The sequence below is a fragment of the Aquarana catesbeiana genome, linkage group LG05, assembly GCF_042186555.1.
Source record: "Aquarana catesbeiana isolate 2022-GZ linkage group LG05, ASM4218655v1, whole genome shotgun sequence".
Classification (NCBI taxonomy): domain Eukaryota; kingdom Metazoa; phylum Chordata; class Amphibia; order Anura; family Ranidae; genus Aquarana; species Aquarana catesbeiana.
The window spans coordinates 217,448,704-217,473,302 of record NC_133328.1 but is presented as its reverse complement, the minus strand read 5'-3'; the positions used below and the strand labels follow the sequence as shown (position 1 = coordinate 217,473,302).

Genomic DNA, 24,599 nt, shown 5'->3' with positions numbered 1-24,599 from the left:
TATGATGACGTGTAAATGTCACGCTTTCTACATTGGTAAAACCATAACAAAATTCAGACATAGGATTAGAGATCATATCTACTATTCCGGGAGTGGAAAAATCGTTACATCTGTTACCAGGCATATAGGTCTATACCACAAATTGGACAATACCTCAGTCTCCTTTGCATTGAAGGTCACTCCTCCAGATCCCAGAGGAGCGGACTGGGACAATTTAATCTTGAGATCCAAAACTCTTTGGATCGAAAGATTGTCAGCCACTAGTCCCCCAGGAATTAATAAAATGAATTCCTATAAACCATTTCTGTAAATTGCCTTATACTGTCATGATTCCAACAGCATACATGTCTGGGCTTTTTTCCATCCCCTCTCTTCCTCCCTTCCCCCCTATAGAGATATTGTCCCGATGGCCATGGAGGTTTTGTCTTGGCCATTTGGTCTGGTGTCTATAGTTTCTTCAAGGTCCGGATGAGTATTTTGCTCTATTGTTCTAAATGTTTATTATTATTGGCACTATTTAAATCTTAAAAAATATAAAATATATATATATGCTTTCAGTTATTTGTATCATAATATGTAATTACTTTTTGTGTAGGTTGTTCCCCTTTTGTTATATAATTCACCAGGATTGGGCTATTTCTCCTTGCAGGGCTGTTATTGGCCTCTAGGTGTCTAGTTTTTCTGGGCGAGTGTGTGATCTCCCGTCCTTATGGTTGTTCCCAGTCCATCTACCAGATGGAGCGGTGTGCACCAGTCCTTGATAGGATGGGCGAACGGCCTTCTCAGAGATGAATGTCTCTGTGTATGTGCCGTTTTTACATTACTGCGCATGCTCCATTTTTCTGCGCATGCATGGTCCGGGATCGTGTCCGGTGACGTCATCAGCTGGTGCCACCACGTGACACTGATGTCAGATACTGGATAGGAGTCAGGTGTGCATATAATGAGAGCTTGTCTCCCATTGTCTGCAAGCGGCAGCGCTGATGGCGGTGCAGATTCCCTCCTGGAGCAGATTTCATGGTGGGTGCATTTGAAGGCCTCAAGCAACCCTTGATTTGTTTGAGGGATGGCAGTGCTCATGTTGTTATTTTTACTATGGATTATATCTTATTTTTCAGGGACCCCCAGCTGGTTATCTGTTTAGTCAGATCTAACTGATTATATTGGTGCTACTCTTTAATTTGTTTGATCCGTGGCTGAGCTGGCATTGTGCAGGAAGAAGATCTGTACAGCCGCACTCCGGAATAGGCAAATAAAAAAAATCTTATTTATTTAATAACGTAGCATAAAAATTAGTACATGACACTGTTGGAGCAATACAGCTTAACCGCTAACGCGTTTCACGCTCTTACGAAGCGCTTACTCATAGCTCTCACCTGTTCACATAGTGGAAGACGGATACTTGAACCCGAACAGCCTAGAGCGGTGGTATCTACCCTTGTTTAATCTCATGTATCTGGACTCTTGCTGAGCTGGCATTCTTAGGGCTTTGGTGCCCAAGTGGATGGATTTATTCCCTATATGATTAACTATATGAGCCAGGTGAGTGCACTGTTAGCCAGTTAGGGATATACCTCCTATCTGTCTTTTGTATCCACAGCAAATTCTGAATTTTTCTATCTTTTTCTTACATATATGTGAACATAATATCTGCAACTTCAAAAGGAACAGTAAAATATTTGGTTATTACGCAGTCCTACCTAGAAATATGATTTTTTTTCAGGATAGGTTTCACCTTTGGTAAACATGCATATGTTACCAAATAGGCTTTCATTGTTATTCAGTTGAATATGAGGAGAAACAATGGCACCAGAGGGAAAAGGAATTGCCGTATATGAAGAAAATAAGCTCTTCAAGTGTGACAGAGCATGCTGATAATTTACAACTAAGCATCCGAACAAAGGTCTTTCCCTTAAGAAAATATATTCTGGGCAGAGCACAGCCAGATATAAAGGCCTGCTCCACCGTCACATCCCTCAAACTACGTGTATATCATAGCTGCCTCTCTAGCTTAAGGGAATAAACATTCCTGCCTTTCATATTGTCTGCATCTTACAGATAAAGGGCTTAAAATGAGCTTGGTAAATTGCATTTCATAGAGAATCACCAATGAATACATTTTGATCCTATGGAAGTGATATATATTACATCTAAATAATTTTGTAACACTTGAAGAAGGTAAAAATATTGCAGCTGTAAATATATATTTATGGAAAGCCACTCAGCATGGCTGGATTGTGAATAGGACATGAAACATTTTAACTGCAAGGTTGTAATTATGTCTACATATATTTGTAATATTTTTGCTGCATCGTTTATAGTATATGCATTATGATTACCGGTCCCCTGCTAATCATGGCGGCGCTACCTTGAGTAAGAGGGGCTTGCATCTAGATTCCCAATCTATCCCTGTCTAAATACACCCTCATGCTCTGACTGGCAGTATATGCTAATCAGAAGCCAGGACAAGCCACAGCTCAATCTGAGCCCTACTCATAAACTGTGCCCACGTATTTCATGTATTTAGGTGAAAAATAAAAGGTTTTATTCATGTTTCATGGGAAAATAGAAGACATTTTTAAATACCTGTGCTCAGAGTTCAGCTTTAGACCCCATTCACACAGGGGCAACACGACTTGCAGGTCGCCTCAGCGAGGCGACCTGCAAATGACTGCCCGGGCGACTTGCAAAACGACTTCTGTATAGAAGTCTATGCAAGTCGCCCAAAAGTCGCCCCCGAAGTCGTACAGGAACCTTTTTCTAAGTCGGAGCGACTTGCGTCGCTCCCCTTAGAACGGTTCCATAGCACAGAACGGGAGGCGACTTGTCAGGCGACTAAGTCGCCTGACAAGTCGTCCCTGTGTGAATGGGCTCTCAAACTACTATTTACTTTTTAGATCATAGGATCCTAGAAGATGCTTGGACAGCTAAGCCCTTAGATGTGCCTGTAAACTTAAATAGGAAAGCACCTTTCAATAAACTTTTTTTTTTTTTTTTCATTATGTAAAAAGATTTAGGGAGAGGGAGTCTCTAAAAGAGGGAGAGTAATGCCGCGTACACACGGTCGGACTTTTCAGCTACAAAAGTCCGACAGCCCGTCCGACAGACTTTCGACGGACTTTTGGCGGACTTGCGGCAGACTTTCTAACGAACGGACTTGCCTACATACGATCACACAAAAGTCCGACGGATTCGTACATGATGACGTACACCGGACTAAAATAAGGAATTTGATAGCCAGTAGCCAATAGCTGCCCTAGCGTGGGTTTTTGTCCGTCGGACTAGCATACAGACAATCGGATTTCTGGGTACGGCGTAGTTACGACGTAAAGATTTAAAGCATGTTTCAAATCTAAAGTCCGTCAGATTTGCGGCTGATAAAGTCCGCTGAAAGTCCGGGGAAGCCCACACACGATCGGATTGTCAGCCAGCTTTGGTCCGGCGGCGTCCGTCGGACTTTTGTAGACGAAAAGTCCGACGTGTGTACGCGGCATGAGATTCAATTGCAGAAAAGACAGTTGCAGGAATCAGCTGAGATATGTCATCACTAGAGGAATCTATGAAAGCCGTGGGTGGGATAGAAAACCCATGGCCCTCATAGATTATTAGGATGTGATTCTTACCTAGAGCAGTAGAAAGATGCCTGGTTGGAAGAATGTCCCAGAATAAAAGAATATAGCAGGGAAATTGCCCTTCCTTGTAAGACTTACATGTTGATTCAAATGCTGTTGAGCACAGAGGTGAGTCATGTTTTTTTGGGTAGAGAGTTAACAAAGTGTCATAATTTTAAGCAGCCTTGTTTTTGTTCCCATCACACACTTTCCTGTATTATAGTCTCCTCTGTAGCGGGTGCTGTAGCGATTACCAGCTGGATACTGGATACATCACAGATAAGTACACATGTTCGCCAGCACACCATGGAACTTCAATCGCAGTCCAAAGCTTTTATTGCAGAGAGATCATATCACAACAGAATAAGTGCAACTTTTCTGAGCCATGCAGAACCCCTTCGTCAGGCATCAAGAAACATAACCGATCGAGTGTACCTCAGGCAAGGGGATTACAAGTCCCCCTACAAGTTAAGGTCATGCGAGTTTAAGGCTGGAGAATTATCTGTCGCCCAGGAAGCATGTGAGGGGCAAATTGGTGTTGAGTCCACCAGGTTGTACTGTGCCCGAGGTGTAAATACAGTATGCCTCGTCGCGAAAGAGCAATTGATCCCGTTGTCCTACCCTGATGGGTTAACATGTTCAATTACCATCCCACATAACAAAATGTACAGCTTGTTCAAATAGATTTGTTCGCCCTTCTCTATCTTTGACAATGTGGTCCTGATATCGCTTTTGTGTTTCTGAAACCGTTTTTTTAAAGGTACTTTCATCTTACCTACGTATGTCAATGTACAAGGGCAATTTAAGATACACACACAGATGTCAGTGCTACAACATAGGTGTGCACAGCCTACTGCAGTAGGGTGTGCACCCTAAAGCTCAAATACATATGAACGCCACCTGCTGTCACAGGGAGGAGGCTCTGATGGTGGGAGACAGTTGATTGGAAGCATATTACGTTACATCCTAAGTATAGGTGTAATGTACAGTTAAACCTAGCCTTTAATATAAGGGGGGCATTTACACTGGCCACTGGCACCCTAACCACCCACCTGGTGCCACCCCTGGATAATGCTAATGCACATGGGGTAATAAAGGTGTGCCCAGGCACACCCGGCACACCCTGTGCGCACGCCTATGGCTACAATTGAAGTAGTCGAGTATCTGATATTGATTCCCCTGATGCAGATGTGAAAAATACTCGCCACTGATCCTGTGTGGCTCCGAAATGTTGCACTTATTCTGTTGTGATGTGATCTCTCTGCAATAAAAGCTTTGGACTGCAATTGAAGATCCATGGTGTGCTGGCAAACATGTGTACTTATAATTGTAAGTAGTTGAATAGTTCTTCTTTGGAAATTTCATAAGAATCTTTAAGCTTTTGAATACTAAAAGTCCCTTGTATGTCTAAAAGAGAGTAAATAATAACAAAGCCATGTGATCCATAGTTCACATAGACAAGGGGGCAGTTAAGGAGGTGATGGCCCAACATGTCCCTTGTCACTCCGTTGCTGCCATGTCCACAGTGACAAAAAGCAAAAAATTGCTCACAGGCAGGTAAGACTTCTTTTTAGAAGAATCCCTTCTGCAATCATAATCTGCCTTGAAAACATTGTTTTGTAAACTTGAGTCTAGCTGGATTTTCAGAGAACAAGGATCTTTCCTTCAACAACTGTTTGGAAATAATTACAGACATACTTTTACTAAAAAAGAAAAACATTCTGTATACTTTTTTGAAAATCTTGATATAAATGTCTTTTGAGATACATTTTATTTTAAAGAAGGAATCACATTTATTGGCTGGGCTCTACTTGTGTCTTAATGGTTTCAGTGATATACCCATATATTACTGTCAGATTATTAGGGACAATAATCAGCCATTTCTAAAACCTTGAAACACTATATTTATTTATCTATTTAGACAAGGGCCATTTTATTTTGTTACTCAAAACTATATAGTGCCAGTCTTGCCAGCAGAATCTCTAATTAAATCAAATGACTGTACGCTACACTAATTAAGTACCAGAGTTTAATTTGATCTCTATTCAGCAGACCTCGAAGCACTTCTCTACATAGCTGCAAACAGAGAAGGCTAAATGGAAAATGTGCCCATACAATTATACAAGATGAACAGAAAGGAGTACAAAATACTAATTATGAGCTTCAGAAGGGAATAAAGTGACAGGTGTGGACAAATCTCAAATCCTAAAGCCATTTTGTATATTGAGCTAATCCTTTGTTATATCCTTCAGTTTCCCAGCTACAGTCTTTTATCCACACTCCCTAATTCTTTAATCTTACATTAGTTAATCATATGTTCTAATCTTAACATTTTTGGTTAAAGGTGTTCACAGCTGCTTCCAAAATAAAACCAAAAAATGGGTTATGACTGGATGTCATTTTTGGCTGATAAAAAAGTCTAGTACAAAAAAATGAAATTTTGTTCATTTACTTCAGTTTTAACAATAAATCAGAATTTTGTTTGCATGTGTAGGAGCTCCGTATTCTGTCTATTCCTGATCGGTGTATAATACCTTTTGGGTTTAACAGCCCAAGACCAAACAAAAAAGAAAAGGTTAATTTATGATTCACTAAAGATCAATAAAGTAAGCATTTCCATGCAATTTCTTGAAAATAGTTGCTTGATTCCTTATCCCTACTCACATTTTTCACATTTGAATGTATGCAAAAAAGATGCAGGGACTTGCAAGTGTACTATTCATTCTAAGTAAATAAAAGCTTAAGGCAGTATTAAACCCAAAACCCAAAATGTAATATATTGCAGCTTACCAATCCAGTCATTAGTTATGGTGGCTGCATTAGTTTTCTTTTTTTGTCTTTTTTTCCCCTCTGTTTTTACCTGGTGATCTGGCCAGTTACACACCTCCTGTATTGCCCCCCACGCTGGATGAAAGAGCACAGGGGCACAGCAGACAGCAGCATTGCTAATCTGGTTAGTGGATAGTGTTAGATATACTAGAAGATTTAGATGCACAACAACAAATTGAAACCAAACTTCAGCTCACACTGCAGTTACACAAGCAATTACAACAGGTTTTAAATGAATAAATAAAAACTGATAATTGTAATCACCCATCAGTGATACATGGTTTGTCTGAAAATTCTTAACTGATACATTTGAAGGAGAGCTTGTTCATCTGAAAACAACTGGCAGATCACCAAGTGAAAATAAAAGAAAGGCTAAAAAAAAAAAAAAAAAATCACATCTTAGAATTGGTAAGCTGCAATATCATTTAATTCCACTTCCTGCCCCATACCCAAAACGAAAAGTGAAAAAAAACACAATATCTTTTACTTTTTGCTATAATAAATACCCACATTTAAAAAAAAATATATATATATTTTTCCCCTCAGTTTAGGCAGATATGTATTCTACATATTTTTGGTAAAAAAATTGCAATAAGCGTATATTGATTGGTTTGCGCAAAAGTTATAGCGTGTACAAAATAGGGGATACAGGCATACCCCACATTTAAGTACACAATGGGGTTTATTTACTAAAGCTGGAAAGTGCAAAATCAGGCTCACTTCTGCATAGAAACCAATGAGCATCTAACCCCAGCTTGTTCAATTAAGCTTTGGTAATAAAACCTGGAAGCTCATTGGTTTCTATGCAGAAGTGAGCCTGATTTTGCACTTTCCAGCTTTAGTAAATAAACCCCATTGTGTACTTAAAAGTGGGGTATGCCTGTACATTTATGGCACTTTTATTTATTTTTTTTTTTTTACTAGTAATGGCGGCGGTCTGCAAATTTTATCGGGACTGCGATATTTTTGGACACTTTTGACATATTTTTGGGACCAATGACAATTATACAGCGATCAGTGCTATAAAAATGCACTTATTACTGTATAAATGTCACTGGTAGGGAAGGGGTTAACACTAGGGGGCGATCAAGGGGTTAATTGTTTTCCCTCACTGTGTTCTAACTGTAGGGGGGATGGGACTGTCTAGGAGGAGAGAGAGATCGGTGTTCATACTTAGTATGAACACACAATCTGTCTCTACTCCCCTGAAAGAACTGGGATTTGTGTGTTTACACACACAGATCCCGGTTCTCGCTGTGTCACGATCGATCAAGGGAGCCCGGTGGCCATCGCGCCCGCCGGGCACTCGCTTTGGCTCTGGACACACACTGCAGGTGCGCGTGCGCCCCTAGTGCCCAAAAGGAAAAGCGACGTAAAGTAACGTCGATTTGCCCAGCCGAGCCAACCTGCCGCAGTAAACCTGCCGCGGCTGGTCCGGAAGTGGTTAAAGAGGAACTGCAGTCTGCTCACATAATTTGTAATAAAAACATCTTTGCCATTCTGAAGCTTCCCTCCAACCACTTTGCATATTATTTTATATATACTGTGATTCTGTACTTGCCAAATATGCTGCAGAAATCTCCCTCCACTAAGTCTGGCTGCATCCATTTTAACTGTGGGCAGCTGAAGCTGTCGCCTGTTCACTTCCTGGATTTACACTCTAGCTCTGCAGCTCTCATTGGCTCTCTTATTACTCATCCCTCCTCCCTTCGTGGCAAACTCTCTAGTGTCATAAGCATGGTGTCATAAGCCTAGGCTTTTTACCAGACAACAGGAAATGGGCTGTATAAGGTATTTACTGGCAGAAAGAAAATGTTTTACTATCCAAAGTTAAAACAACAAGGGCAGAAGATTTAATAGATGCCTGGAAAGATGAAAAAATTACTGAAGGTCTGATTTAAAAGTGGAACTTTACTCAAAATAAAATTGTGAAGAGGCAGTCTTTTTAATACAGAAGAGACATAAAGGGGTTGATTTACTAAAACTGGAGAGTGCAAAATCTGATGCAGCTCTACATAGAAAACAATCAGCTTCCACACAGTAAAATCGCCAGTGTTAAAATCCTGGTGTTAAGGTGTTTTAGAGTAAAGTGTTAATATTGTGGTGTTGAAATACAGGGAATTAACACTATTAGTGTAAACAATCCTCTCTATCCGTGATAATTTAACTCTGAACAGTGTGGATTATATAAACACCAGGAAAGTGTGAAAAATATCTCCCACAGAGATAAATAGACACTGGCGATTTTACTGTGGCATGTTTTTTTTTTTCATCAAAGCTTAAAGTAGATGTAAACCCTAATCTATACCCAGTGAAGTGAGCAGCCTCAGATGATACACAGGGATGAAACAAATCTCCCTACATAAGTTTTACTTGTATATCTGCTGTCTTCAGCTTTCAATAATTTTTAGAAAGTACACATGTTGTTAGAGATTTTCTCTTCCTGTTCAGCACTGGGAGTGTAGTCTTGGCATACACTGTGTGACAGCTGATTGAAGGAAAGGCACATGCCCCTCCACATAGGCAGAGGAAGGAAGGAATGTGCTGTGAATAGACCAGCTCTCTGCTAATCTATTTATAGCACCCATTTCAGGCTGGTTTTAGCTTGGTTGTCGGAGAACTTAAAAGAGGTTATCATGCTGACAACAGAGGAATGGACCAGCAGAAAGACATGGGGCTTAGGCCTTTGGAGAGAGATAAAAAAACACTACAGATATATGTGCCTAGGTCAAATTGAATGAATCAGGTTTACACCCACTTTAATTGAATAAGCTGAAGTTAGAAGCTAACTGGCTACAATGAACAGCTGCACAAGATTTTGCACTCTCCAGCTTTAGTAAATCAACCTCACAATGTTTCTTCTGCATTAAAATATTCTTACCTGACTGTTTGCACAGTACACTGAGCTGTGCATGCACAGCTCAGTGTACAATTTCGTTATCTGCGAGATTAATGAGTTTCCGCCCATTTGATGGAATGATGTCATTTCCGCTTGCCCAATTAAAACAACCAAATATCGGAACCCAGAAGATCGTCTGATGATGTCAGCGGCCAGTGGAAAGCTGGTCACTTACACTTCACCACTGGAATGGAGGTGAGTATAGTTCTGCCTTAAACTATCCATTCCCTTGAACTTAAAAGTTTTGAAAGCATACAGTGTCTAAAACAAGATATGTGGTTTTAGATTTAGAGCTGTGGAAGGTTACTCTCTGCAGGGCCTTATTGCTGTCTGAGTCCCCGCTGGGGAGATTTACCTCTCCATTTGTCCTCGTTACCATTGTCACTGGAACAGAAAGTGATTGGGGAATCTTTCAACAGGGAAGTTTGTTCTGGTGATCTCCCAATAAAGGTTGTGACTTTAGTTTGGAAAAAATTCAAGAATGCAATATGAGCTAATGTGTAGACAAAGTGTGGGCTTAGGTTATCATCTCAGAACCCCATTTCAGAAATTAGGATTGACAAGATAACACAAATTACTAAAACTGTTGGATCCTCTGAAGTCCTGCCCGGGGAGGTAACACATAAGGTGGAGCTTAGCTTATTATCTCAGAACCCCGTAGAGCTGCACAATTAATCATTAAAAAATTGTGATCTCGATTCAACCCCCCCTGACGATCTCTATTGCAGAGTTTGCCGATTCTTTCATATAACAAATGGAGAGACTTATCTGCTCACTCAGCTGTCAAAAGAAAAAAGAAAAGTTTAACCACTTAAAGTCTAAATCTTTTTCTGACACTTGTTTCTTAAGTTAAAATCAATATTTTTTGCTAGAAAATTACTTGGAACTCCCAAACATTATATATATTTTAGCAGAGAGGGAATAAAATGGCAATTGCTGCAATATTTTATGTCACATTGTATTTGCCCAGCAGTTTTTCAAACACAATTTTTTGGGAAAAAATACACTTCAATGAATAAAAAAAAAAAATGAAACAGTAAAGTTAGCCCAATTTTTTTTCGTTTTAATGTGAAATATGATGTTACGCAGCGAGAGTCGTGAGAGAATCGTGATCTATCCTCTAAGCAAAAAAATTGTGATTCTCATTTTAGCCAGAATCGTGCAGCTCTAGAACCCTTTATCAGAAAATAGGATTGACAAGCTAACACAAATGACTAAAACTGTTGGATCCTCTGAAGTCCTGCCCGGGAGTGTAACACATAAAGGTGGAATCTTAGCTTATTATCTCAGAACCCCATATCAGAAAATATGATTGACAAGCTAACACAAATTACTAACACTGTTGGATCCTCTGAAGTATTGCCTGGGGACATAACACATAAGGTGGAGCTTACCTCATGATGTCATGATGCTACACAGGGCCGTTCTATGCAAGCCATTATGCATGCGAGTATCACTTGAGTCAGTTGTTTTCCATGCTGTTCACTTTGAGGAGCATGAACCGTACTGAATGCTGGACACATTGTAATCTATGAGCAGATTTGCTGCTTTAAGTTTAATAAAACTTCCTTTGCGGAGAGCACTAGATATTCCTTTGATATATTTTTTTAAATGTCCACCCTTTAGGACCACTTTAAATTGACTTGTACATGATGCACTGTGGATTTTAACGTTGTTTGGTCACTCATGATATATATATATATATATATATATATATATATATATATATATATATATATACAGTATATATAAACATTATTTGTGGTACACCTATCACATATGTGTATATACTGTATACACTCTTTATTGTTTTTTTTACTGTTATCATTCACTTTAAAGTAGTGCAAAAAAGGTCCTTTATTGCACAATACAGTAAAACCTTGGACTGCAAGCATAATTAAGTCCATAATTAAGTCCGGAAACATGCTTGTAATCCAAAGCACTTGTATATCAAAGCAAATTTCCCCATAAGAAATAATGGAAACTCAGATGATTTCTTCCACAACCCCCCCAAAAAAAAGTGTCAATGGAGAATGCATAAAGCAGAATCCAGCAGGAGCTACGGAGTATAAAAGAGAAGAGAGGCGTCTCTAAGTGTAGCAATATGGTTACATTTAATGAAAGTACAACTTTTAGGCCCCTTTCACAGTCCGCCGGCTCAGTGGGAGATCTCTCCGTTGATCTCCGCTGAGCCGGCGGATGACAGGTCCCTCTCTGCTCACTGAGCGGGGAGGGGCTTGTCAGGCGCCGCTGCTGCCTATGGAGGGATCCGTCGCTCCATAGGCTAACATGGAGCGCCTGTTCAGGTCCGCCGTCAAAACTTACAGGCGGACCTGAACGGTCCGATCGTGTGAAAGGGGCCTTAGCAACTTACATGGTTGATGATTAAAACAGGCACATCTAAGGCTCCATGCACACTGGAGCTCAAAAAAGCTTTTTCTGGGCGCCAGATTGCTGGCAGAAAACACTGGTTGAAAAACGTGCTTTTAACAGCATTTTGTACACAGAGCCGATTTAAAGCAGTATTAAACCCAAAAGCAAAAATTTTTTTTTTTTAGGCTTTTTATTTGACCTATTTATCTTACTAGTAGGTCCAGCAAAAGTGGCAGTTAAAGCATTGACGCAAACCATTAAACACTGGGATGCATACAATGGTCAGATTTTCTTCATTCATGTAAAACCTTTTTGTAAATAGAATAAAAAAAAGCTGCTGTAACTTAAAAGTGTTAGCTTGAGTGGCTTTAATTTGTTAGTCCAGTCCATCTAAATTTTCTAGTGCATCTGCACTGCCAATATATTTACCTTTTTGGGGTTTATTACTGCTTTAAGCACAGTATAATACTTTTTTGAGAGTTAAATAGTGCATTTTATTTTCAGACCAAAAAAACTGACAACTGAGAAAAAAAAAGAGATGGGAATTTGTTTAAAAAACACAGTTTCTCAAAATGAGGGACAGTTAGGAGGTATGAGAATAGTGGGGACATCCTCTATAGGGGACACTTGTTTTCTGTGGCCATTGTCTAAGAGGGGGTTCATTTGTTAATGTTTTAATGTCATCTGTAAAGTTCAAAATATTTTTTATTAATAAAACGCCATTATCTAAAATGTATATTTATTTTTTAAGGGGCAAAAAGCAACAGGGTGGTAAAGAAGCAAAATCCAGCTTGCTTGTCTATGTGGAATTTAATTGTAATGTAATGTTAACCTTTTAAATGCATTTTTTTATATATATATATGATGTATTATAAGGTTTTGATTCCACTTTTTATTTTTTATCTTGTCTCTTAATCATTAAGCCATTTTTATATACTGTAAATTTTATTGTACAGAATGTTTGTTCATTTTTATCTTGACGTTTCAATAAAATTCTTGTTGAAACCTTATTTTTTTGTGTTTTCAATTCGTTAGCAGACTTAGACACAAATGTTTTTATTTCCTAGGTTTTTGTTGAAATATTAGAAAAAATATTATTTCATTCTACTATAATTGTTCCCAAAAGCCTCAGATATTTAGCCCAAAATACAAACAACACACAGTCTGTTGATCATAATGATGTGTGTGATTTTCATGTAACATAGTGTAATGGTAAATGGTAATAATAATGGTAATAAATATTTGTGTTATACTTTAGGAAAGCGTTATTCCCCTTTCAAAGGTGTGCAGGAAAAAACATCTGTCTCTGTGAATTGTTAGCATAGAATTAGAATAGCATGCTGGTGACATTTTCAAATATTTGTGATTGTTATAAATCAAAATGAAAATCCGTTCCCTAATGTCAGCATTTGACACTCTTGAAATAATATGACATTCTGATTATTCAACTTCATTGTTAGGATCTGGGGTTGAATCTGAGGAATATTTGTATTTATATATAAGGGACTGGGGTGAAATGCTACCTTCCTGCCTGACACAGAATATTGACGTTGCCAGGCAGATTTGCAATGCCAGTTTGGTTCCCTTTTAATTTGAACTAAGAATCATAAATTCTTTAACTTTTTTAGTGAAAATTTTATGAAACAGAAAATACTTCTATGTATTGAATAACACTCTGCATTCATGGAATGACTGAAAAATGATTTTAAATATTGTTTTTTTTTATTCCCCTGACATATTAGCTAGCAGTAAAGTCCTTTAAATCACATTTTAGTCCACCGTAACATATTACAGCAGCAAAGACTCTTAAAGCCTCAGAAGCTTAAATTCACATCTCTTTCCAAGGATGTGCAGATGTGTCATTGAAGCAGATCTTTATAAAGCATTATACCTTTAAAGTCTTACATTTTGTTTTTTGCTGGACTGCAGTTGTGTATTCCATGGCACTAGCAACTCTTCATAATTTAATTAATTTGTTCATGTAATTGAATACTCATCTAACTTATTTTTAAAGTCAACAACTATACAAATATCATGCTTAATCTCACATAAACACGGCCTATTTTACTGTCAAAATATTAAGAGCCCCTCTACACCTTTGTGATGTAGCAATACGTGCTTTACCTAAATGCACGGCTACTCATATTACATATATGCCATTCATTTTCGATGGCATCCCAATGAGCTAACACAATGCATCTGCACCATGTAAAACATGGAAAATACTACTAAGATTTAGGATTCTCATCGTTCTCAGAATTTTGCCAGAAGGATTGTGACATCACCCTTGTCTAGCTATAAAGGGCGGAAACTGTGTGAAAAACATGTATACTTTCTAACTTACTCCAAAGTTTTTCTACCATTAATGTTGAATTTTGGAATGGGGGAGGGGATGGGGGCTTATATATTAAGTAGAGTGGGCATACTAGTGCTTTAAATTAGATCTTTTTTAGGCACTTAGGGGGATAATGCTCTGTGCTCTTGCATTGGCACATGGGCTTCCATTGGAGATTATAAGTAGTCGTTTCAATGCAGTTATGGTCCACTGTTGTCACTATCAGGGAACTGCCCTGAAAAATGATGTGCAGCCATACCTGGCATGCATATAGGTAAGAAGTGGCTACATAGAGTCTTTAGAAGATAAGCAGCACTGAAATACCAGGGGATTAAAAAAAAGATAAAACAGTATTTTAAACAAATGGCGCTTTTAACGGTATTTTAAACAAAAGGACACAGAGTGCTATATGGACCTGAATGCTATTTGTTTAGGGTTTGCATTTACTTTAAAATATAACTATGGCCAGACTATGGACATTCAAATATTTACATACATTTAACAAGTAGTAAATAAGCTTATAAACAAGCCCTTGTTTATCCTTCTAGCTGTATGTGCTGTGGAGTAATTTATCCTCAAATTTTACAGTAGAAAGCACTTTTACTTTATTTACTTGATTAATTTTGCTAACCCTTCCCAGCAATGATGAGGCAGCCTTATAGCCTTCTAATCTCTAATATAAACACGGAGCATTTGTTATGAAAGGAGGAACATAGTGCTGAAACCTGACTTGAGCACCTTTAGAGCATATTTTATCAACTTTGAGGATACATTTCTCCACAGTGCTTTTACCTGCGGAGATCAGTCTTTTTAGAGATTGTTTACCATGTATTAAAAAACATCTTTCTCACCCCTCTTTTACCTATTCAGCATTTTCTAGAAATGTGTTGTGATACACTTTTTAGGGCCTGCGTCACTGGGCACAAACAGATTTTTGCATTCCAATACAAGTTATGTGAATGCAAAACCACCTGAAGCAGGTCAAATGCTCGTCAGAATGAGGTTAACTGCAGGTTAAATGCACCTATGGAAAAGGGAGGAGCAAAAGAATTTGCTCCGCCCACCTATGGGGCCGGGGCAGACTACATGTAAAAATGACAGTTATTTAGTAAAATTTTTAAATAAATAATTTAAATATTATTGGCTAAAAAGGCAGGTCACATGTTAAGGTGGCACGAGCTAACCCTTATATAAGGAATTAATACTGCGTAGGAACAACAGACAGCGGAGGATCAGCTGAGAAGAAGAGGCATCGTCAATCAACATGAAAACTCTGCTACGTCAGCTGATGGAAAGAGCCGGCGGTCCTGGTGGGGATGCATGGATGCAGCAATGCTTGTCATTGCCTCCTACTATGCCTATGATCGTCTCTCCCCCCACTCATCCAACTAATATTCCTCCTCCGTTTTCCGCTCCTGCCTTCTCTTCATCTGATCATCTACAAATCCCCCTGCGTGACAGCTTTGCTTCTGCCAGTTCATCTGCTGTGTTTTCTCCTCCCTCTGCACTGCCCATCTCTGACGTTTCTGCCTATGGTGGACGAATGGATCCTCCCTCCGATTCTCTCACAGGCACAAATGACGCAGCTCTATCAGCTGTTCTCGTTCAGCAGCTGACCAACTCTTCCTCTACCCAGCAATCTGTCAATCAACATAGAAAGTCTCCTCGTACTTCAAGACGCTCTTCATCTCGTCCTGTCTCCTCCTTATCTCACTCAGCTGTTTCTTCTAGTAGAAGAATTCAAAAGACAGGTCGTATTTCATCTCCTTCTACACACAAACAGCAGGGTAAGCATCTCTCCTCTGCTAAAAAGACTAAATTCTCAGGGATTTCTACTCCTCTTGTTTCTGACAATTCTAACACTGTTAATGTCTTATCTGGTGCTGTCTTTCCTGAACAATTAACTATTAATTCAGAATGCTTTCAGACTTCTCCCCCTTTACAAGCTACAGAGTCCTCTTCAGCTGGTCAGTCACAGGTTTCACTTCAAGCTGATGACGTCGTTAATATTGCTGCAGGCTTGCAGAATGTTAACCCTTTACTTCCTGTACAAGTACCATCTATGCCAAATAATGGTGAGTTACAAAACTATCAAATGTTTTGTGATTTTGCTCGTAATTTTGGTTCCTTTATGGAACATTTGAACAAAACTGTATCTCCTCTATCTAATACTGACTCTGGTGTAGCACATGTTTGGTTAAATAATACAGCTAATGTGGACACTACTTCCTCTGCTTCTTCTGTTGCTATACCTACCGTATTGTCTGTTCCTCCTGTTCTGCCTGATTCTACTGCTGTCCCTGAAAGTACTTTTAAAGAAGTGTTACCTTGTGGGTTATCGCCACTTGGATTTCATTTGCCTGTTGCAGTAAAAGAAAAAATACAGAATGGCGACTATGTTGACATTATGTCTTTAATTCCTTCATCAAAAGATAACCGTTTTGATAAGAAAGATTTGGAAAAATTTGCTGATGATAAATCTAAGTCTAATCCTAGAAATTTTTCTAATTGGCTTCATGCTTTCTGCATATATGCAAGTGTTTTAGGTGAGAGACATCCGGAGCTATGCTGCAGCCTTTTTCAGCATGTCGACATCATTTTAGAAGCATATAAGAACTTTAATGGCCTCGCGTGGTTCTATTATGATGAAGCATTTCGACAGAAACTCTCTGTGCATAAATCCTTAAAATGGGGGGAAAAAGATGTAGGATTGTGGTTGAACTTATTGTTACCACAGAAACAATTTGTGAAAGCTACGCCTCCTGCTACTTCTAGTTTCCGTCGCGGGGTGTGCTTTGGTTTTAATGAAGGCCATTGCAAATGGCCTCATTCTTGTAAATATAAGCATGAATGTGCTTTTTGCACTGGTAATCACCCTGCTTCACGGTGTTTTAAGAAAGTTTCTTCTTCTACAACACCTTCCTCTCGTGATCTTTTTCTTAAAAGCGGACACACCGGTGAAACTTATAAGCATGGTTCCGTGGCTTCAACTGTGGCCAAATCAGCAGATAGCAGTCATGCTGTTTAAAGGTTTTAAAGATGGCTTCCCTTTACCCAGTTATCAAGGTTTTGGTTGTTCGATCGTAAAAAATTTACCTTCGGTTGATCGACATTTTCCTATAGTTGCTGAAAAAATTTCGAAAGAAATACAAGATGGTAGAGTTGCTGGCCCTTTTCTTTCCCCCCCGTTTGCCAATTTTAGAATTTCCCCATTGGGTATTATTCCTAAAAAGGAACCAAATTCATTCAGGATGATACATCATCTTTCCTATCCCTTTGGTTATTCCCTGAATGATGACATTGATGCTACACTATGCAGTGTCTCTTATTCTTCTTTTGATGACGCCTTGGTAAAAATTAGGAGATTGGGTCATAAAGCATTATTAGCTAAAGCGGATATTAAGTCTGCATTTAGACTTTTACCTATTCATCCTTTGGCGTTTAACTCATTAGGTTTTTATTTTAATGACGCCTATTATTTTGACAAATGCCTTCCAATGGGCTGCTCACTTTCTTGTCGTTATTTTGAGATGTTTTCATCGTTTTTGGAGTGGGTAGTCTCTTATCAATCCAGCTCGACCAATTTATTGCATTATTTGGACGATTTTCTTTTATGGGTCCTTCTGATTCTGAAGAATGTATGTATCTTTTTACGGAATTTCAATGTATTTGTCGGTTTTTTGGCGTACCGCTTGCACGTGAAAAATCTGTCCTTCCAACTACTTGTTTAGAATTTTTGGGTGTAACTCTAGATACGGATTTAATGCAATTTCGCTTACCTCAACAGAAGATTGCCAAGCTTCTTTTTCTGGTTGATTTTGTTCTCTCTAGACAGAAAGTGGTGTTGCGAACGTTGCAATCATTATTGGGTTTGTTGGCTTTCGCTTCCAGGGTCATTCCTATGGGCAGGGTGTTTTCTAAACGATTATATCGGTCTATTTCGGGCGTTAAGTCTCCTTATCATTTTATTAGGATTACTGCTTCTTTGCGTGCTGATTTGCTAGTTTGGAAGCAATTTTTGTCCTCTTTCAATGGTTGTCCTTTTTGGCAAGATCCTTTTTGTTCTTCAGTGGCCCTTGATCTATTTACAGATGCTGCTGGCTCCGTCGGTTATGGCGCTTATTGGCAAGGTCATTGGTCAGCGGGTGAATGGCCCCGTTCCTGGGTTGACAGTGGTTTGACGGCTAATATTACCCTTTTGGAACTGTTCCCTGTGCTGATTTCCTTTGAAATTTGGGGTTCTTATTTCGTTAATCGAAGAATACTGTTATATTCTGATAATAAGGCTGTTGTATATGCTGTTAACTGTCTTTCATCTAAATCTTTACCAGTCTTGGCCGTTCTTCGTCTTTTAGTTTTAAAATGCTTGGAATTAAACATTTGGTTGAAAGCTAAATATGTTCCCGGAATTGATAATTCTGTCGCTGATTCTTTGTCACGTCTACAGTTGGAACGTTTTCGAATGTTGGTTCCGGATGCGGACGCATACGGAGTGCAATGCCCTTCTCGGCTGTGGGATCTGGTTTCTTGAAGGTTGGTTTGGCCATCGGTAATTCATTAGCCCCTTCCACGTGGGTGGAGTATAAAGCCGCGTGGAATTCTTGGTGTGCTTACCTGGATACTATTGGTCAGGCTAGCACTCTTATTTCTGAACATTTACTATTGTCTTTTTTGGAACGACTAATGCTTCAAGGTTATTCTTATTCGCATATATTGAAACAATTAGCTGGAATTTCCTTTTTTGCAAAGTTGCTGGGTTTCCCATCTTGTATGAGTTTTTTCTCTGTGAAGCAAGTCTTGAAAGGTTATCGTAAATCATCTGTGACACCTGATTCTCGTTTGCCTATTTCCGTTGATATTTTGAAAAAACTCTGTATTTCAACTAAAACAGTCTGTTTTTCCATTTACGAAGCTTTATTGTTTCAATTGGCCTTTAGTTTATTTTTCTTTGGAGCTTTTAGAATTTCTGAACTTTTACCTAACAATGTTAAGGGCTGTTCTGGTATTTCTTTTTCGGATTTAGTTTTAGGTAGTGATTTTATAAAAATTAGGATTAAAAGAAGCAAAACGGATCAATTGGGTCTTGGGCGCTGGGTCACGTTACGTCCACTAAACTCTTCTCCAATTTGTCCCATTTTATTGATTCATCAATATTTAACAGTCCGCCCGGTTGGTCCTGGTTGTCTTTTGATCCATTGTTCTGGCCTACCGCTCACACGTTATCAATTTTGCTCAGTTTTAAAAAAATGTTTGATTCATTTAGGTTTAGGTCACCTACCTATTACTTCTCATTCTTTTCGGATTGGGGCTGCTACTACTGCTTCCGAACTGGGTTTATCTGCAGATGTTGTTAAGAATATAGGTGGATGGAGATCGAGTTGTTATCGTTCTTACATACGTCCTAATTTTTCTGTTTAATTTCAGGTCAGTTCTATAACGTCTGGATCGTCGGACATTCGTTCATATATTGGGCTTTTCGTAGAGCTATGGTTAGAACATATGGTGTTAACTTAAGTTTTCCTTTTGACAATTTTCATTTATGGTGGTATGCTTTGCGTGGAATGCGCCTAAATGATATGCGACAGACTTTATATTCATTGTATGCCTCCTGGCCTCCTCCTCAAATTGTCATATTTCATATTTCCGGTAATGATATTGGCAATCGCCATACTTTAGACATCATTTCGCAATTGAAATTTGATTTTATTCAATTACATTCCGTTTTGCCTCATTCCATTCTTGTATTTTCCGAAATTGTCCCACGTTTGACATGGCTACTTAACCCTGAACTTAAACATTGTGAAAAAATTCGCAAAAAAATCAATAGAGCCATGGCTAAATTTATGCCTTACGTCAATGGTTTGTCTTATCGACATATCGATCTGGAAGGAGGTCTGGTTGGTTTTTATAGGTCTGACGCTGTTCATTTGTCAGATATCGCTTTAGATGTTTTTAATGTAGGCATTCAAAACTGTGTTGAATTGGCCGTGGGGCAGGTGGGGTGCCAGGCTCATCTTTGATAAGCCTGGCGTATGGGACAGTTATGGAACTGTTTAACATGTCTTGGTATTAACTCGAGCTGTCATGGCTGAGTTATAGTGATGGTTTACAATATAAATAAATGAGTGTTATGTTTTAAAGAAAATGGACATGTTTATTATTGTTATAAGTTGGTAAATAAATTATAATACCAATAATAAAGGGCCCCGGCCATTCAAATCCATTGTAGTATTGGTTTATTATTGATTAATTATTATAATTGAAAATGTAATTGTTCTGCATACGGTCCCATGGAAAAGGGAGGAGCAAAAGAATTTGCTCCGCCCACCTATGGGGCCGGGGCAGACTACATGTAAAAATGACAGTTATTTAGTAAAATTTTTAAATAAATAATTTAAATATTATTGGCTAAAAAGGCAGGTCACATGTTAAGGTGGCACGAGCTAACCCTTATATAAGGAATTAATACTGCGTAGGAACAACAGACAGCGGAGGATCAGCTGAGAAGAAGAGGCATCCCACCCTCCCTCCCATCGTCGAGGCCCTTGTTATGTGGTTTGGTCCTTTTCTCAAGAAAAGGGACAGTTATGGAACTGTTTAACATGTCTTGGTATTAACTCGAGCTGTCATGGCTGAGTTATAGTGATGGTTTACAATATAAATAAATGAGTGTTATGTTTTAAAGAAAATGGACATGTTTATTATTGTTATAAGTTGGTAAATAAATTATAATACCAATAATAAAGGGCCCCGGCCATTCAAATCCATTGTAGTATTGGTTTATTATTGATTAATTATTATAATTGAAAATGTAATTGTTCTGCATACGGTCCCATTAATTAATTCTGAATGATCTCAAAAGCATCTCAAAGTGATATAAGTTGATGCCATCGACACAAGTCCAAAGCCCATCAACACAGGCCCTTATACTCAACATTCACCATCCATGTCCCTCGAGGCACCATTTCCAGGTGCAGGGAAATGGTAATCCAGCGCTGCTGATGTGCCCACCATATGCTGATGTCCTCATTGCAATCCATCTTCTGGATCCTGAGATGACCCCACCACTGGACAACCTATGTAAGCGTCCATTTTCACTCCTAAAAAAAGACCCCTCCTCCTGTTCACAGAATAAAAGAAAAGACAGGTCCGGAACATCAAGTCATCACACATTTAGGTAAGTAAAAAGGGGAATTCTGATATCTTTTAAAATGTTTTCATGCAAGTGATTAGTTAATGTGTTCGTTAACCTAAAAAAACAAAAAAAATGGATCCTGTTCCCTTAAAGCATGTTATACAGCACAGTGCTTGTGCTGTGTAATTTGGCCCCCTGTATCACCTAAAAAAACTGGCTGATCCTGCCTGGCTGTGCCATCCCCTCTGTAAACTGACCACTTTATATCATGGCTGCTGAGCCATTTTTTCTGTAAATAGTTTGTAAAACTCAAATTCTGCTTTAACCCTTTCACTTCCAAGTCTGTACGGCATACGAACCTACAGCATTGCTTCCAGCTGGCCAGGTCTGTACACCATATGGACCTCATTCCTCCTTCTGCTATAAGCTCATGGTCACTTCAGTTTAAGTGTGCCTGCACACACTCTAGTACGTACCATATTGGTTTAAGGGTCTTTTACAAACTCTAAAAGGCGTAGGGGAAAAACAAAAAAGCAATGGAAAAATTGCAAAAATGGTCCTGCTAGCTGAGTTTGAAAGTGGAGTGCAGGGCCTGGCAGCAAAAAGGTTAAAGTAATATAAATGCGGATGACATAAAACTTACAGACAGCCATCCTCTAACCTCATTTCTTAATTTAATTTACTAAAACTGGAGTACAGAGAATCTGGTGCAGCCGTTCATACTAACCAAAGCCATAGTAAAGAGCCTGCCTGCTCCAACTTTTTTTAATGTTTGACTTTAGTTCCATTTTAAGGCAACGCATAGTAATGTACACCATAATACAGTCAATGGGGGTGATTTACTAAAACTGGAGTGTGCAAAATCTAGTGCAGCTCTGTTTAGAAACTAATCAGCTTTCAGGTTTTATTGCCAAAGTTTAAAGTGGAGTTCCACCCAAAAACGAAACTTCCACTTTAAGTGCTTGTGACCCCCTGACATGCCACATTTGGGGGGGGGGAGCGGGTGCCTGGCCTTTCACAGTGTGCACTTTGTGGCTTGTGCATGCGCAGTGCGTACCCAGCTTCGAAGCCACAGCCGGGGGGCCACAGTTAGAATGCCGGTGCCGTGGAGAGGAGGGGGAGAGGAGCAAGGCCTTGTGCGCCCGCATCGCTGGACCATGGGACAGGTGAGTGTCTGATTATTAAAAGTCAACAGCTACACTCATTGTAGCTGCTGACTTTTAAATTAATGGAACTCCGCTTTGATTAAACAAGCTGGAGTTAGAAGGTGATTGGCTAACATGCACAATTGCACCAGATTCTGAGGGCTCCAGTGTAAGTAAATCTCCCCCATAGCGTTCTTAGGTATATTGTTTAACAGATTCCCCCAATGTGTAATGGTAATACACCACAACTCAACGCACATGTTGAATGAAGTCTTACGGCTATATATGTCAGTAAGCACACTAAATCTAGGTATAGATATATTGAAAATTAATTTTAAATGCTTTTGGCTAGTTACTACAGACAGCTATCCTCATCAAGAGCAAGGGATCTATTTATCCATGTTTTACATGGACAGTTAGAACGTATAAATCTGTGAAAGCTGTATGATTCTTGATTTTTAAAACAATGATAAATATACCCAAAAATGTATGCGAACAAGAAAACAAGTGTAATCATGCAAAAAGATGAAAATACAGTTCCTATAGTGATCAACATTCCAGGCATTAACTTATGTGAGGTACAGTATATCTTTAGCCAAGGTTTTGGATAGATGGTGAAAAGGTTAGAACCCCTGACCAATTTTTACTGCTGTGTTCTCAAGGGGAAAATTCCCCTCATGAGAGGAAGTAAAGAAAAATCTCTTTACCATAGTACAGGCAGAAATAACACTCTCAGTATATGTACACTGTAAGGCTGGGTTCACACCTATGCGAATTGGATGTGGGTTTCCCCATATCCAATTCGCATAGCAGGAGATTATGACCAGCTCTCTATGGAGCTGGTTCACATATCTCCGTTGTGGCTGTAGAGCGTCTTGCACAGGAACGCTGTGCATTTCTGGCTCCATTTCAGGGCCAAATTCAGGCAAAAATTCAGCCCTGATTCATCCCTGAAACGAAGAACAAGGACGCATTGGACCCCCTGCTGCGAGCTGCATCCGGCGGAGGTGTAAACCCAGCCTAAAAGAAACCTTTTGTGGGAAAAATGGAAACTACCATTGCTGACTTCTTTTTAAAAAAAGGCTAATTGACTGGCTTTTTCAGGCTTTAATTCCTTTAGTCAATGACTGGGAAATAACATGCAGCATGTAAACACTAACAGAAGTCAGGACTAATCTGCATACTTCGTCTTTAGTGACTCAGAAAATATCACAGTAAGAGGGTCTGCCCAAACTTCAAGCAACTCACATTTTTAGGAGACAAAATTTGAGTTGTAGCCTTTGTGATCTGCTCACTACAGGTTTCCTTTAGAAGAAGTTGAAAAAAAAACACTGGCCATAAATTAAACTTAAATTTTGGTAATAATAGCAGTTTATCATCCTCTTCCTTGACCTCAATAAAACAAATTCTACTCAGTTAATATAGGTTAGTAACTTTGATCTGCCCTTTTACCTAAGCCTGTATAGATTTCTGTTAAACAATGTACTTAAAAACACTATGGGCGAGATTTACTAAAACTGGAGCACAGAGAATCTGGAGCAGCTGTGCCTAGTAACCAATCACCTACTAGGTGTTATTGTCAAAGCTTCATTGAACATGCTGAATGTGCAGCATAGTTTACAATCCAGCACAGTGCCTGTGTGCCTAGATTACTGAATGTCATTTTGCACTGGCCAATTAAGATGCCAGAGGACAGCCACCCAAAGGGAAAATGCCGGTACTGGTGAAGGATCTCACAGGCGTCAGACTGTTGATGAAACAGGAGTAAGTATTGCAGACGTTAGTTCTGCTTTAAAGCAGCCTATTTATTTTGAATGGCTGCCAAAGAGCAACAATACACCACAAACTGGACATGTACTATTTATTTATATGCACCACACCACTATACACAGATGCTTTTCCTGTCTGTGATGTGGTACACTGAAACCATTGGGCCTTGGGGTGCATTTGCAAAGTGATTTGGGATTCTAAATTATCAACGATGTAGTGCACCACACCAAAGATTGCATGCTATCATGCTTTTCACATTACTGTTACCGCAATGCACAGATGTGGAGCCAACCTAACATATAACCACTTTTTTTATTGGATAGAGTTTGGATAGAATGTGGTCTAACTGTATCCCTGCTCGGGAGACTCACCTACTCTTTTTGCCCTGGTGACCATTTTTCCAGGACAGAGAATGATTGGAAATTTAAAATGACATTAAATGATATTCCTCATTCTACAAAAATAACTCATGCACATCCACTTCTTAATGACCCTGTAATAT

At 39.1% G+C, this 24,599-nt stretch overlaps 2 protein-coding genes across 8 annotated transcripts in view; one reads left to right on the top strand and one right to left on the bottom strand.

The window, feature by feature from the left end:
* HECW1 (HECT, C2 and WW domain containing E3 ubiquitin protein ligase 1) overlaps nt 1-24,599 on the bottom strand; it is a 415,705-nt gene that overhangs the window by 237,141 nt on the left and 153,965 nt on the right. The window lies entirely within an intron of this gene.
* LOC141144652 (uncharacterized) lies at nt 15,080-20,814 on the top strand. Of its 5 annotated transcripts, none has more exons than XM_073630554.1 (3): nt 15,080-15,834; nt 15,975-16,122; nt 18,495-20,814. In XM_073630554.1, the coding sequence occupies exons 2-3, from the start codon at nt 16,110-16,112 to the stop codon at nt 19,463-19,465; spliced, it is 984 nt and encodes a 327-aa protein (XP_073486655.1). In that variant the 5' UTR covers nt 15,080-15,834; nt 15,975-16,109; the 3' UTR covers nt 19,466-20,814. The 5 variants fall into 5 exon arrangements, 4 of the variants coding, with proteins under 4 accessions (XP_073486655.1, XP_073486654.1, XP_073486652.1 ...); XM_073630553.1 differs by having other exon boundaries at nt 15,080-16,122; nt 18,495-18,580; nt 19,472-20,814; XR_012244429.1 differs by having other exon boundaries at nt 15,080-18,580; nt 19,472-20,814.